Source organism: Staurois parvus, unplaced genomic scaffold, assembly GCF_062004578.1.
Source record: "Staurois parvus isolate SC_StPar_1 unplaced genomic scaffold, SC_StPar_1.0 ptg000191l, whole genome shotgun sequence".
In the NCBI taxonomy this organism is placed as follows: domain Eukaryota; kingdom Metazoa; phylum Chordata; class Amphibia; order Anura; family Ranidae; genus Staurois; species Staurois parvus.
Genome location: NW_028317987.1, coordinates 2548834 through 2565440, shown reverse-complemented (window position 1 = coordinate 2565440; position 16607 = coordinate 2548834). Strand labels below are relative to the sequence as shown.

Sequence of the window (16607 nt, the reverse complement as noted above, 5' to 3'; positions counted from 1 at the left end):
CTCTGGGCTAATTCATTCTTCAGTAAGAGTTGGTTGAGGGACTACATGTCCCAGGATCCTCTGCTTTCAGGGTCAGTAAGAGTGGTCTCCCTCTAGAGCAGGGGTGTCAAACTGGCGGCCCTCCAGCTATTGCAAAACTACACGTTCCATCATGCCTCTGCCTTTGGGAGTCGTGCTTGTAACTGCCAATCTTGCAATGCCTCATGGGACGTGTAGTTTGGCAATAGCCGCCAGTTTGACACCCGTGCTCTAGAGGCAGAAAGTTGATGCAATGATCTATCCATGAACATAAGGGGAAATGAAACAACCTGTTGTGTACTCTGTAATGTCTCCTCTCCTCCATCTCTTAGTAGCCTGCACCTGGCTACACACTCCCCCCACTAAGAATCTTTGGTCCCCAAAGATGGGGCAGGGTCTTTTCTCTTTTCCATCCAAACAAGTGAGGTGGATGGGGGAATCCCCCCTTCCTGGACATTGTATTCTGAATATTCATCTGCCTGTTAGCACTGGGGAGGTCGGGGGGATTGAAGGATGGAAGACTTCAACTAAAGAGGAAGTCATCAGTACAAGGGGCATTCCATATTGACAGTAAGTACTGTCTGTTGTGCAGTTTTTTGAAGAAATGTGTGACTAACTTTAGGCTTTAACAGCTTCAGTGCCGCCCTATATCAGAGATACAGCTACAGGGCGGTACGGCTGTGCAAAATCATGTATATATATATGTGTGTGTGGATTTGCAGTTCCGGGTAGGGGGCGTGCATGTGTGCCCCACCTACACTGCCATTCTTCTCAACCACTGGGTCCCAGCCGGTGATTCTTTGTTAGCACCCAGTGATTGCTGAGTATTACTGATGGGGGAGAGACCTGTGTATAAACAACACAGATCTCTCCCCTGTCAACTCCTGCACACTGCTTTGTATGGCTCTGCATAGGAGACCAATACAAAGCAGTGTACTTACAGTGAAGCACACACACAGCACACAGCCCTTTTGATGGCCCCTCATGTTTCCCCTTCCTGCCCAGTGCCATTAGTACAGCGTCAGTGCTTTTTATTAGCACTGATCACTGTACTGGTGTCACTGGAGATGTCAGTGACACCAAGTCAGCTCCCCCCCAGAGTCAGAATGCCAGCTGCAGTCCCACTATAGTACTCTGATCACCGCCATTACCTCACTTATTCCCTTGATGGTAAATATAATAAGTGATCACAACCTTTTGTCTATACATGAATTGAGCCAATCCCCATCCGGCTATTACCAATAATATTTATACCAAATGATAACAACTGTACAACAAATAAAGATCTGATTGGTTTACACAGAAAAGAAGCTTGCTATGAATGGAATATAACAAAATATAAAGGATATGATACACACAAACAATGATGTCACAGTCTAACATACAGTATATTACCAGTACATAGAGAGGACTACAGGGCAGACACATAGGGGTTTATTTACTAAAGCTGGAGAGTCCAAAATCAGACTCCCTTCTGCATAGAAACCAATCAGCTTCCAGGTTTCATTGCCAAAGCTTCATTGAACAAGCTGAGGTTAGAAGCTGATTGGTTTCTATGCAGAAGGGAGTCTGATTTTGGACTCTCCAGCTTTAGTAAATAAACCCAATAGAATCATGGTGGTACATTCCACAGACATCCTGGGGTCCTGACACCTGGGCTCCAAGAAGGGCCACAAGGAGAGCAATGGCTTACTTTTATACCCCCCATTCCAGGTAAAGGCACACCCTTCAATACATTTCAGTATTTGCCATTTCTGTTCAATGGGGGGCTCTGTGACTTGTGAAAGATATCGGCCATCTGTAACTCATCAGATGGAATGTATGATAGGCCAATGTCCAGCTGATCGTACCTCCTCTGAATTCAGTTCCTGCAGGAAGATGGATGACAATCGCTGATCATCCCTCCTCTGAATTCAGTTCCCGCAGGAAGATGGATGACAGTCGCCGATCGTACCTCCTCTGAATTCAGTTCCCGCAGGAAGATGGATGGCAATCACTGATCATTCCTCCTCTGAATTCAGTTCCGACAGGAAGATGGATGACAATCGCCGATCATCCCTCCTCTGAATTCAGTTCCCGCAGGAAGATGGATGACAGTCGCTGATCGTACCTCCTCTGAATTCAGTTCCCGCAGGAAGATGGATGACAGTCGCCGATTGTACCTCCTCTGAATTCAGTTCCCGCAGGAAGATGGATGACAATCGCCGATCGTACCTCCTCTGAATTCAGTTCCCGCAGGAAGATGGATGACAGTCGCTGATCATACCTCCTCTGAATTCAGTTCCTGCAGGAAGATGGATGACAACACTCTCTAGGAGGTGTTAGGAATGACGGGTCCGGGGCTTATTCCTTACATCAGCTAGGTGGCCATACTGCCATAAACCTCTACAGGAAACCTTCATGGGGGGTGTTGGGGTGATAAAACACATGGGAAATCTTTTATACAGTCAATGTCCACTTAGAAAGTGCAGTTCCGGGAAGTTGCAGGAACTGAGACTGAGACTTCTATCAAAAGTTCACAATGATGGTAAAAATTATTGTAGGTCCAAAATATCTACACACTAGTAACAAAAAATACAATCCAAGTATCTATCCCGCCATTTGTAGATGTTATAACTTTCACATAAACAGATTCATTTACATGGATTGCGATTTTATTTTTAGCAAAGACAAGAAGCAGAATACACTTTGGCCAAAATTTATGACAAAATGTTTTTTTTTTTTCGCTGGACATGTTTAACCCCTTGCCCTCCAGAGGATTTACCCCCCTTCCTCACCACGCCTCTTTTTGATATTCTGCACTGCACTAATTCAACTGAAAATTGCGCAGTCATGCAATGCTGCTCCCAAAAGAAATGTACGTCCTTTTTTCAAACAAATAGAGCTTTCTTTTGGTGGTATTTGATCCCCTGTGCACTTTTTATTTTTCGCACTACAATCAAAAAAGGAATGAAAATTTTGAAGAAAAACATTTTTTACTTTTGATTATAAAAAATATATAGTAAACTCAAAGTTAGTCATAAATTTACCCCAAAATGTGTTGGTGAAAAATCCCAATGAGTGTATATAGATTGCTTTGTGTGATAGTTATAGCGTCTACAAACTATGGGAGAGATAATGGAATTTACGCCATTTTTTTGCTGTACAGCGCTGCACTAGTTTAACTGACAATTGTGTGGTCATGAAATATGGTAAATAAATGAAATTTACTTCCTTTTTTTCACACAAATAGAGCTTTCTTTCAGTGGTATTTGATCACCTCTGCACTTTTTATTTTCGGTGCTATAAACAAAAATTTTTGAAATTTTTTTTTTTTAAAAAAACATTTTCTCATTTCTGTCATAAAAAAATATAAAAAAAAAACTAAATTTTATCATAAATTTGGGCCAAAATGTATTCTGCTCCATGTTTTTGGTTAAAAATAATCCCAATAATTGTATATTGATTGCTTTGTGTGATAGTTATAGTGTCTACAATCTATGGCATAGATCATGGAATTTACAGCTTTTACTTTCTGACTGCCCATCACATTTCTTGAGGTGCTAAAATACCAGAGGAGTACAAACACCCCTAAATGACCCCTTTTTGGAAAGTAGACACCCTAAGCTATCTGCTGAGAGCCATATTGAGTCCATGGAAGATTTTGTTTTCCACAAGTTTTTGGAAAATTACATTTTTTTAAACCCAAAGTTGTCAATTAAATTGTATATTTCTCGCACAAGCCATGGGTATATGTGGAATTACACCCCAAAATACATTCACCGAGTATGGAGGTACCACATGTGTGAGACGTTTTGTGAGCCTAGCCACATACAGGAGCCTGAAATCCAATTACCACTTTGAAAGCCTGAAGGTGCATAACTTCCTCATTACACTTCCTGACTACCTATCACAGTTTCGGAGGCCCTGAAATGCCAGGATAGCACCAAACCCCCCAAATGACCCCTTTTTGGAAAGTAGACACCCCAAGGAATTTAAAAAGAGGCATGGGGAGTATTGTGCAGATTTAATTTTTTTCTTACAAGGTTTTGAAATATTAAAAAAGAAAACAAAAAATATGTTTTTTTTTTTTTTTTTCAATTTTCAAAAACTTGTGGCAACAAATGAGATCTGCAAAATACTCACCATGCTTCTTATCAAATTCCTTGGGGTGTCTACTTTCCAAAAAGGGGTCATTTGGGGGGTTTGGTGTTATCCTGGCATCTCAGGGCCTCCGAAACTGTGATAGGTAGTCAGGAAGTGTAATGAGGAAATAAAGCCCTTTAAAAGCCTGAAGGTGCTTATTGGATTTTGGGGTCCTGTACTTGACTAGACTGCCAAAATGTCTCACATGTGGTACCCCCATACTCAGGAGAAGTAGCAGAATGTATTTTGGGGAGTAATTCCACATATATCCATGGCATGTGTGAGCAATAAATCATGTAAATGACAATTTTGTGTAAAAAAAAAAAAAATAAATTGTTTGTCAGACACCCTAGTGAATAAAATGGTGGGTGCTGCAATTTTTTATGTCACATAGTACTGAAATTTTTTATTGCACATTGTACTCGCGTAGCAATTTTTCAAACACAATTTTTTTTAAAAAATACACTTTTTTTACTTTTAATGCACAAAAACACAATATATTGGCCAATTATTTGGTAAAATATAAAATATGATGGTATGTCGAGTAAATAGATACCAAACATGACATGCTTTAAAACTGTGCATGCCCCGTGCAATGGCGACAAACTGCATACATTTTTAATATCCATAGGCAACGTTTAAAAACCTTTACAAGCTACCATTTTAGATTTACAGAGGAGGTCTGGTGTTAGAATTACTGCCCTTCATCTGACGTTCATGGTGATACCTCACATGCATGGTGCAACTGCTGTCTACATACTGGCACAGGGTCATCGCTCACAAACGCAGGTGTGTGGGGGGGGGGGGGGGGGCGAGGGTACTTTTTTGTAAGTTATTTTGATTTTTTTTTATTAATTTTACACTGTCCCTTTCATTTTTTTTTTATCACTTTTAATGCTATCACAGAAATTGCAAATATCCCCGATAACTTCAATGGGCATTGTCATATATTTTTTTGAGAAATCTGGGGCCTATCAGACTCTGGATATCTCCTCTGCTCTTACATTATCTAATAAAACCAACATCGGTGATCAGATGCTTTCCCAATTTACAAATGGCGCTGTTTATATCCTGCGAAACTGAAGTGATGAAATGCTCGTAGCTTCCGAATTCTTAGACTATAGAGATGATTGGCACCATTCTGGTCTCCAATCAGCTCTATGGTCAGCTGGCAGAAACACTGGCTGCATTCTCAGGTTCCCACGATGGCACGGGACTGTCCGAGAAGGCCGTGGAAGGCAGCGGGGGGGGGGGGCATAGTTGTAAAAGTAATCCTGTAGCTAATTAGCCACTAGGATTGTGTCGGGGATCGCCGCGCCGCTGGGCTCGGCGCAGGCGCAGTGCACCGCCCTGTGCAGGGACGCGGCGCCGGGACCTGGCCGACCATGGCAACCAAGTTCGCGCATGCGCAGTAGAGACCGCAGGCGTACGCCTGGCACCAATGACAGCGCAGGGCGAGATATTTAAACGGCCCTGAGCTGTCATTCAGTGCCTTCTGGTCTCTTTGTATCCTGTGAACCTGTTAAAGTAAGTTACTGACCCAGATTGTGCCCTGACCTTGCTGCTTTCTCCTGTTCTTGACCCTTGCTTGCCTGACCTCTCTCCTGAATGCCCCCTATTGGATCTGACCTGCTGTTGCTGACCTGGCGTGTGACCCGACTATTCTTTGCCCGCTGCTCTGTACCACACCGTCCCCATAGTTACCGACCCGGCTTGTCTGACCTTGCACTTGCTCAGCCATCCATCCATCCCTCTCAACGGGGTCTCCAGACCTCCTCATACCTGGCTCTCTCCCGTGGGAGCCCCTGGTGAATACCCCTACTACTGACGGGTGTCCCCAGTAGTCACGACCTGGTCCCAGGGTACTCCAAGTCCATCCCCACCATCAGGGGCTCTGGTGAACAAGTACTCTGGGGCTTAGACTCCGTACGCTGGGAATGACCGATCAGTGGAGTGCTAGTGGTACCGCCGGGCGGTCCCTTACAGATTGCTTTTACATGAAAACCGATCGCCGAATGAAAAAATTGATACCAGAATGATGCCTGCAGCTGTAGGCATCATCCTGATAACCATTCAAAGTCCAGGGATGTCCCAGTACGTCACTGGTCTTTGTTGGGTGTATATGCTCTTTTTTTATTTTTTGTATGCAGCCTGTGGGCTGAATGAAAAAAAGAGAAGAAATCTCTGCCAGAAAAAGTGTGTGGTATGCCCACCATTGGAATATACTGCCCTGCATCCACCTACTTCTAATGGTGGGCACACACTAGGTCACACGGTGCCACATGCCCCAATTCCAAGATTGTACAAATGTATAAATAGTGGCACGCTTGAATAAAAATTGTCCACGTATAAGTGGTACCCCATATGGAGAAATGATGACACCAAGTCCCAAACTATCTTGTCACTGCTCCCCATGTAGTCTGGGCATCCAGGGGGCTCCACGTGACTATCTTTTCCTTTGTACATCCGAAACTTATAAGTATAGCCTGTTGCCCTCTCACAGGTCTTCTACATCTTGACCCCATATCTGGCACGCTTGCTGGGGAGCAATTGTTTGAATGCAAGGCGGCCAGAAAAATGAATGAGGGACTCATCAATGCAGATGTTTTGCTGGGGAGTATAGACATCTGCAAATTTTTGGTTAAGGTGATTTGTGAGGGGCTGAATTTTGTGTAGCCGGTCAAATTCAGGGTCACCCCGAGGATGACAGAGTGTATTGACGTTGAAATGCATAAAACACATTATACTCTCATATCTATGCCTGGCCATGGCAGCAGAGAACACGGCATATGATGAATGGGGTCTGCGGACCAATACAACCGCAATTCATTTTTCTTTAGTAATGCCCAAGTTCAGGGTTAGGCCCAAAAAATGTTTTAATTTGGAAACCGTATTGAGTTTCCATGCGAATGGTCTGGCAAGGTTTGAATTTGGGTTGGCGGCGATAAATTGTTCTGCATATAAATTGTTTTGATCCACAATCAATGCATACAGATCTTCTGTGAAAAACAGCTCCAAAAATCAAGGGGAGTTGTCAGGGTCCTGTCCACGTAAGGAGTTCTGGAAGATCTGGCATTTCTGCCAATACTCTACATGGCCACAAAAGGATACATCAGCCTCAGTCTGGTGCCAGATGGCCTTTATAAGGAGGCTCATCACTTCCTCTGGTTGCTGGATGATCTCTAGCTCCCCGTGCCCTGTTCCTATGTTTCTGACTTGTGATCTCCTGTTACCAACTCGGCTTGCTCCTTGACCTGTCTACTCTGATTTACCCCTGATCTGACCTCGGCTTGGCTTACGGATACTCTCTTTCTCACTCCTCTGTGTATGACCTCGGCTTTTCCATCTGACTACGTCTGCTCTGATTCCCACCTCGTACCTGACCTTGGCTTGAACTGACTACTCCGTAAACATCCAAATCCCGGAAGGGCTTGCATACCATGCACAGGTGCCTCCTGTCTGCAGACCTATCTCCGTGCACCAGCTGTGCTTCTGAGTGGACCACCAACCAGCACTCCTACAGGCGACCTGTGTAACTTTGGGCCTGGATCCTGCTATCCCACTTTCAGGGTAGTCTGGAACTTAGCCGCAAGGGAAGCCCTCTCTCCATTGGCCTCCATCACCAGGTACGTGATAGGAGTAGTTAAATTTGCTGTTTCCACCTGAATTCCGAGTTGGGCAGTGAATGGGGGAAGTATGGATGCTGCAGAATTTGTGGGCTGCTAATCGGGATTTGCAAGCACATCCGGAAGGACACCATGGGTTCTACAGGCCTGTGTGCGAATTCTTGGTGGCTGCGGGACAATACTTGTGCTCGCCACTGCACTGGCTTGTACTGTACTTATGGGACTCGCCATGTCACCAAGTCATACTGCAGTGCTGGTATGTGAAAGACCAGGATGTACTAGGCCGCTGGTGCTCTGTTGTTTCCTTAAATGATACAATCTTTTCCTTCATTTCACCAATTTGTGCTTCTAATTTCCTCAACTTTTTTTGTTCCCTTTTAAGTAGGAACATGACCAATTCTAGTCCTTTCTCATGGACAAAATTGAAAATATTTGGTCCCTAAGATACATAAAAATGCCACAAAACCACCGGGCAGACCCATAGTAAACGGCATACAGTCAGTGGGGGCTAGATTGGGACATTACATAGATGAATTTTTGCAACCAGTGATAAAAAGTACTACAGCATATTTACGTGATACTAAACATCTGATTCAGGTGCTGAAGGAATTCAAAGGAGGAAGAAATATTTATTTAGCAAGTGCGGACGTATCTTCCTTGTATACAATCATAGGGCATGAGGATGCTATAGCGGCAGTTGGATGGGGGCTCAGGAAGTACAGTCATCTGCCTTGGACTCAAAGAAAGTTTTTATTGGAATGTCTTGAATTTGGTTTGAGTCACAATTACTTCTGGCATGAGCACACCAACTATGAACAAAATAGGGGCGTAGCAATGGGTGCCCGCTTTGCACCAAGTGTAGCCAATATATTTATGGCACACAGGGAAGAAACGGAGGTATATCAAGAGTATCCGAAGGAGTTAAAAGTGTGTAAAAGATATATAGATGACGTGATTATTATTTAGGAAGGAGAGGAAAACACCTTATTGAAGTTTTTAAACAAATTGATTGAAAATAATAAGAATATCAGACTTACATGGGAACATAGCAAGGAAGAAATACAGTTTTTAGATTTAAATATTAAAATTATAAATGGAAAATTTTTAACTAAAACATATTTTAAAAGTGTGGATCGTAATGGATATATACCAATGGGGAGTTGTCATTTCCCCCCTTGGTTGTTTAATATTCCAAAGGGTCAGTTTGTGAGAGTCAGGAGGAACTGTACCCTAGTTAGTGATTATTTAGAAGTTGGGATCTAGATTTGTGGATAAAGGGTATCCTAAGGATATGATCACCCGGAGTATAGTAGAAGTGGGAAATAGGGATAGAAGTATATTCTTACAAGATAATAAGAAAGAAGAGAATACAGAGAACAACCTATCAATAATCTTAGATTTTAATATCCATTACAAAAAAATAGAATTTTTAGCAAACATTGGGGTATTTTAAGGGCAGATCCCATTTTAAGAGGTGTTTTACCAGCTGTTCCCAAATTTGTGTATAGAAAAGCACCCACGGTGAAATCAAAGGTGGTTAAGAGTGTATTAGATCCTCCCAGTCAGAATAAAGTCACGTTTTTACCCATGCAGAAATTGCTACCCCTGTATAGCCACTAGAAGATCAAATACCAGACGTAAGAACTGTATTGCTGATACTACTGGACAAGAGTTCATCATTAAAGACTTCATTTCATGCACAACAGAGGGGTAGTATACTGCTTAGAATGTGAATGTGGATTACAATATATTGGCAGAACTAAAAGAGCGCTATGGAAGAGACTCAGGGAGCACGTTCAAAACATTAGGAAGGGTTCCCTAAGCACAATGTCTCTAGGCAATGTACCACACATCACAACAAGGATCCCAGTAATATCAAATTCTGGGGGATAGAAAAATGTAAGAGACACTGGAGAGGCAGTAATACAATTAGATCCCTCAGCCAAGCCGAGTCACGTTGGATTTATTATATGAAAACTATGGTCCCTAGAGGGTTGAATGTTGAGTTTGATCTCAATTGTTTTATCAGTGATTTTTAATAAATATTTTAGTTTTTAGATCGTTGGCTGTCTATATATTTTTTATACATTTTATTATATATTCCATATATATTTTATTTTTTATTGTAATTGTATTTATGGAATTATGTTATTTATTTAGGTATCAATCTATGTTCATGTGTGGGTATATTGCATACACATGTGGTCATTTTTATTTTATTTATATACTTATTTTTTATTTATCATTTTTTGTCTTCAAAAGGTGTTCTGAGAGTTTTTTACATCGACATGGGTATACTTATATTTTTACGTATATAGTTATTTATTTTTATTCTTATATACACTTCATCTTTCTGGGGAGTGTATATGTTAGAATACATTTATTTCCACCTGGTTTATTCCCCTTTTTTAAATAGTTAATATTAGTAGAATTTATTTAGAGTTGTTTTAATAATAAAGGTTTTTTAGTGAGTATAGTTCATTCATTTTGGATCCTGACTGTGTTGGGGTTTTTAGCTGGATCTAATGTCTTTTTCCTGGGTATGGAGGTTAGTTTATTATGAACATATATATATATATAATACTGTTTTGGCTTCCATCCAATGGTCACGGCTAATTATTAGCCTGGGAGGCCAGGTATGCGCCATATCTACATTTTTAGGCCTCTAGAAAATGGCCACGTGTCTGTTATCAGCTTGGGAGGCGGGATATGCGCCAATGCCAATATAAAAGGAGCAGCTGTGTCTACTTGGCGATACCCCGAGGAAGTCACGAGACTACGTGACGTAACACGTAGGTAACACCGATATGCAGCTTCCGGTATGAGTGACGCACGTCCGGTGGAGGACGCCATCTTAGTACACCCAGGAAGTACCACATGGATGCAGCATACCCACATATAGCAGGAGGAAGGGACTGCAGGTTCATGTGAGTGTACTTCCTATGTTTAAATAAGGACTGCATAATTAATAATACTACACTATGGAGGATCTTTTTATCACTCACTGGGATTGTGAGTAATATACCCTACAGAGTATCCTTATAGAAGGCAGAGGAGGAAGCATTTGGAGGCTGAACAGGAGACCGTTTATGATCCTTGGCTTTCTGGAGAGGTATTAGCCGGAGATATAAAGGATCCAGAGTGATCCTGAATACCTGTTGGGTCCTTTTGGGTCGCAGGAAGGAGGTGAGGAGGCACTGCAGCTGCAGTGGATTTAAAGTGTGCCGGCACTTGCATGAAGTGTTCACGTTTAACACATTGCATGGTGTTTTATCACATTTTATCTGCACTTGTTACTTTATGGACTTATTAGTACTTGTTATAAAAGGTTTTCTGATTGCTATCAAGGACACTTAACACCAGTCTATTTTATTATGTGTTTATCACCATTTTTAGGTCACTAAGGTGACCCATACACTAGTATTGTCCACGTTGTTATCACGGTTCTGATCAGCACTATATTGTTATGTATATTTTGGTTTGTTGATTTATTAGCACTTTATGAGTGTTTGGATACACATTCATTTTTATTCACTTTTGTAGTTAGCGCTGCACCATTCTTTTTCAATTGTTTTCTTGATCTGATTGGTATTATCATTGGGTGTTGGCCGCTATTGGTTAGGGGATTTCCGTATCAGCAAACGAGGATTTTTAGTTTTTCTTTTTACCCCCCAATAAGTACTGACCCCGGTCTGATCTGTCTACCCCGTTATAACTGAATTCTCCCCTCTCCATCCTAGTTTATATACTCCTCCAGCCTTCCCATAAATCCCTCCCCCAGCACAGCAGACCCCCATCCATGTAGGTGCAAACCATCTCTAGTATATAGGCTGCACCCCAATAAGAGTCAGCCCAGTGCTCTAGGTCAGGACTCCATTTTTATTCTTCTCCTGCCATCAATGGCTGACCCGGTCCCACACTTCATCCATGTCTTTGGGGACCTCTGATCTCCTCATGGACTGTTTCTTCCATGATGAAGATCAGCCATGGAGTATATCTGAGGTGTATATCAGGGTGTGCTTCTTCCCCACATGAGAGCTGGGATGTCCAGCAACATTCATCTAGAATACATTTCCCGCACTCAAGGCTCTAATACACCTCCAGGGTTGTGTGGGACCCCTGAAGTACAGGAAGACAGGACTTCAGTGAGGAACATTTCCCTCACTCAGGACAGGAAAGTGGCTTCTCCTTCATGTGCAGTCTCTGATGTCTGGAGAGATGGGACTTTTGTGAAAAACATTTCCCGCAGTCAGGACAGGAATACGGCTTCTCCCCTGTGTGAGATCTCTGATGTTTGTTAAGACTGGACTTCACTGAAAAACATTTCCCACACTCAGGGCAGGAATACGGCTTCTCCCCTGTGTGAGATCTCTGATGTATGTAAAGATGGAACTTCACTGAAAAACATTTCCCACACTCAGGACAGGAATACGGCTTCTCTCCTGTGTGAGATCTCTGATGTGTGTTAAGACTGGACTTGTCTGAAAAACATTTCCCACACTCAGGGCAGGAATACGGCTTCTCCCCTGTGTGAGATCTCTGATGTATGTAAAGATGGGACTTCACTGAAAAACATTTCCCACACTCAGGGCAGGAATACGGCTTCTCCCCCGTGTGAGATCTCTGATGTCTGTAAATACTGGACTCATCTAAATAACATTTCCCGCACTCAGGGCAAGAATACGGCTTCTCTCCCGTATGACGTCTCTTATGACTTTGAAATTTGGACTTCACCAAAAAACATTTCCCGCACTCAGGACAGGAATACGGCTTCTCCCCCGTGTGAGATCTCTGATGTGTGTAAAGATTGGACTTCTGTGAAAAATATTTCCCGCACTCAGGACAGGAATACGGTTTCTCCCCCGTGTGAGATCTCTGATGTATGTAAAGATTGGACTTAACTGAAAAACATTTCCCGCACTCAGGACAAGGATACGGCTTCTCCCCCGTGTGAGATCTTTTATGCCTATTAAGAAGGTATGTAGAACTGAACCTCTTCCCACACTCGGTACAGGAGAAGCTCTTCCCTGTTGGAAGGCCGGCCCGGTCCCGCACAGTCTGAGGTTCCTCAGGATACGAGGAATCCGATGGTCCATCTACACTGGGTGGTGCCGGATGGACGTTGGAGGGAGCCGGGTTTCCTCCTGGATTATACTCTTTGATGTCCTCATCTTCTACTTTCCAGTCTGGAGACAAAGTGAGACAATCCTCGGAGGTTTTCCTCATTTCCCGGCCATGGACTAAAATACAAAGACAAAGAGGATTACTAGACAGGAGCTGATTGGTTCCCCCAAACCAGGACTCCGCCCACATCAGGCAGCTTGGTCTCTGAGGAGCTTACAATTCCACCCTCAAGGGAACTAGGAAATGGCTCCTCTGATCTCCTACCAGGTCATTTCTTTATTCATGGACCTTAGTCAGAGAGTGAGGAAACAACCAGAACTGTCTTTTATAGGAGGGACAGTGATGAGGGGATTATAGGATGAGGGTCCCCACCCTCTCTATCACTCATCGCCATCTTCCCAACACAAGAAGTACTGCACTTCCTTATTTAGTCCATGATTTAGTCATGAAGAACAGCGGGGCTGAGCCCCACCAGAGGTCAGAGAGTGAGGATGGGGGAGAACAATCAAGATGAAGACTGAACTGATCCTGAAGACCACCATCATTGAGGTATTGACTCCTCCCTCATTATCACTTTCTGTTTAAGGGTCCACAGTTGGAGGATGTTATCACATTATTATCACCATGTAAAAGTCTGTGCTCCAATCACATCATCCGATATAAAATGTCCAGCTGGTAGGAAATGGGGGGAACAAAAGAGAATCCATATTATGTGTATATATAGCAGTGGGGGGAGGGGGAGAGCAGAAGTCAGGAGTATGTAATGTACAACATAGAGTATATAGTGCAGGGGTCAGGAGTATGTAATGTACAACATAGAGTATATAGTGCAGGGGTCAGGAGTATGTAATGTACAACATAGAGTATATAGTGCAGGGGTCAGGAGTATGTAATGTACAACATAGAGTATATAGTGCAGGGGTCAGGAGTATGTAATGTACAACATAGAGTATATAGTGCAGGGGTCAGGAGTATGTAATGTACAACATAGAGTATATAGTGCAGGGGTCAGGAGTATGTAATGTACAACATAGAGTATATAGTGCAGGGGTCAGGAGTATGTAATGTACAACATAGAGTATATAGTGCAGGGGTCAGGAGTATGTAATGTACAAGTTATATAATATAAGGATCAGGACTCACAGTATTAGTATTCTGTAATCAGTGGAAGTTTAACGGTTTACTGTAGACAACATGTAGAGGTGATCTGGGATTAAACCATCAAGAAACAGGTTAGATTGGAGGTGAGCAAATCCTTGGACAGAGGGGTGGACGTGGTATACTTGGACAGAGGGGTTGCGGTGGACGTGGTATACTTGGACAGAGGGGTGGTGGTGGACGTGGTATACTTGGACAGAGGGGGGGCTGTGGACGTGGTATACTTGGACAGAGGGGGGGCGGTGGACGTGGTATACTTGGACAGAGAGGTGGCGGTGGACGTGGTATACTTGGACAGAGGGGTGGATGTGGTATACTTGGACAGAGGGGTGGCAGTGGATGTGGTATACTTGGACAGAGGGGTGGCGGTGGACGTGGTATACTTGTGTGATGGATTTGGTAAAATGCCTATTTCGTTTCCTATTGAATATATATATTTTTTATACATATTTACTTTTATACTTTAATACTATTTCTTTCTTCATATTTATAAATGTTTAGTATGAATACATATGTTGTGTGAATATTTTCTGCCTGCTGGGCTTTGTGGTACTTTAAGAAATTCTTGCTTAAGAAATGTCTGCTCACAGGCACCGATCCCCCCTCCCCCCTCCCATCGTGCCAACTTGAGACAAAGGAATGTTTTCTTTCTATAAGATAAGGCCTGGAAGAAGATCACACCTATACCATGACGGAGATTGTTTTCGTGTGGAAATGACCAATCAAAGACTAATATAATGCTTATGCTGTTGTCACATGACTCTCACATCATTTTACATATATAAGTTCACTTTCTCATTATAATAAACTAGAAGTGTTCATAGACTGAACTTGTGTGTCAGTGTGAGACTCTTCCAGTGTGCGCACATTCCAAAGCTAGCTAGCAAAGATTAATTAGGACAGGAGCAGATAATCAACGGACACTTTTGGTCTTTATCTTAATCAGCTGGTGCCGAGAAGCCCGGGACATGAACCCGCGAACAGCCGACCTGGCAGGGCGTGAGGAATCACTCACAGGACTGGGAGAGCCTGATCAACTCTCGGAGCATGGTAAGATATATTTTGCTATCTTACCAGTGCTTATCCTGTCCTTGTTGATTCATTCCTGTGCCTAATACGGCTGCTTAAGGTCATTAAAGGCAGGTAACATTGATTGCCCGGAGATTATTTGAACTTTACCTGCATTGATTATCTGCTGTCTGGTTTACGTTGTTTGTGTTCGTTTTTATGTGTCAGTCTTGAGGTGGAAGAGGAGTGGACCTACTGAGGGTTTTGACACATAATTTCTCTTGGGTGTGGTAACCTTGTGTGTTGACCACAAGGGGAGGTGTCGTGTACACGTCACGGTAGTGTGGCAGCGGGGTGCCTTAGCCATGTTTGGGGCTAGGAAGAATTACTCAGTGATCTGTACTCATAGCCCACCAAGATAGACTGCTATGTCATGTCCTAAATGTGTGTCTTTGTGTTAGGATCCGCCAGGCGGAGCCCTCCGTCTGCCAGCTGGTAGACCTACCCAGAGCGTGGGGTCTAAGCCCGGGCTGTGCTTTCACCAGGGCCCCTGATGGTGGGGATGGACTTGAAACAGTCCCGGGCCAGGTCACGACCTCTGAGCGGGCCACCAGCGGCCGAGGAGGCCTCCGGGGATGTATGTAGGTACCAGGAGAGCCAGCTGTGAAGAGGATGGCGGCCCCAGCAGGGTGGTACGGATAGTGGCCCCGTGGGGTAAGCGGGGTACCGAATCGGCGGGCTAGGAGTAGTCGGGTCACACGCAGGGTCAGCCAGGTAAATCAATCCGTAGGAACAGTCGGGATAAGCCGAGTCAAAACGCAGGAGCAGGCAGAATAGTCAGAACAAAGCCGGGTCAATCACAGGAGCGGGTAGAATAGTCAGAACAAGCCGGGTCAATCTCAGGGGCAGGCAGCGTAGTCAGGGTCAAAAAACAGGGTCACAGCAGGAGCAGGTATTCAGGATCACATATAGACCTTGCGGCAATTTGTGACAGTGCAGGGCATCTTTAAATAGTGCGCCCTGCACTGTCATTGGCTGGCTAGGACGCGCCCCCGGCTGTCATTGGACGCCTGAGGCGCGCCCGCGGTTTCTACTGCGCATGCGCGGCGTCCTGTCAGCCGCGGCTCGCCGGGACCTAGTTCCTGTGTCCCGGCGTGATCTGCCGCCAATGCGCATGCGCGGGGGACAGAGCCGCGATTGCGGCAGACGGAGCCGGGATCCCTGACACTTTGAGTTAATGTTTGCCATTCATAACAGAAGGTTGGGGTTTGTTAAGGGTTAAGGAAAGTCTGGACAGCAGCCTGTGAAGTGTTTTGGATTTCTGTTAAAAAGGACAGACAAGGGGGGAGGAGATGGGTCAGACGCTGATAAGACCCCTAGAAAGGAATGTTACCATGTGACCTGGTTGCACAGAGAGAAGAGGAAAAGTATGTGGAATTAAAGATAAGGAGGTTTAGGCTACAGTCAGAGGAATGGCAGGAAAAAAAAAGAGAAGAAAGATGTCTTAGTTGACAAAAATTTGCTGAAGACAGCAAGAAGTTTGGTAAA

At 43.7% G+C, this 16607-nt stretch overlaps 1 protein-coding gene across 1 annotated transcript in view; it reads right to left on the bottom strand.

Moving 5' to 3' along the window:
- Nucleotides 1-13032, bottom strand: part of LOC149461861 (uncharacterized) — a 102631-nt gene extending 89599 nt beyond the window's left edge. Inside the window, exon 1 of the mRNA XM_089677723.1 lies at nt 12034-13032. Within this exon, the coding sequence (XP_089533849.1) occupies nt 12034-12995 (962 nt within the window). The 5' untranslated portion in view covers nt 12996-13032. The remainder of the gene's footprint in view (nt 1-12033) is intronic.
- Between the last annotated feature and the right edge of the window lie 3575 nt (nt 13033-16607).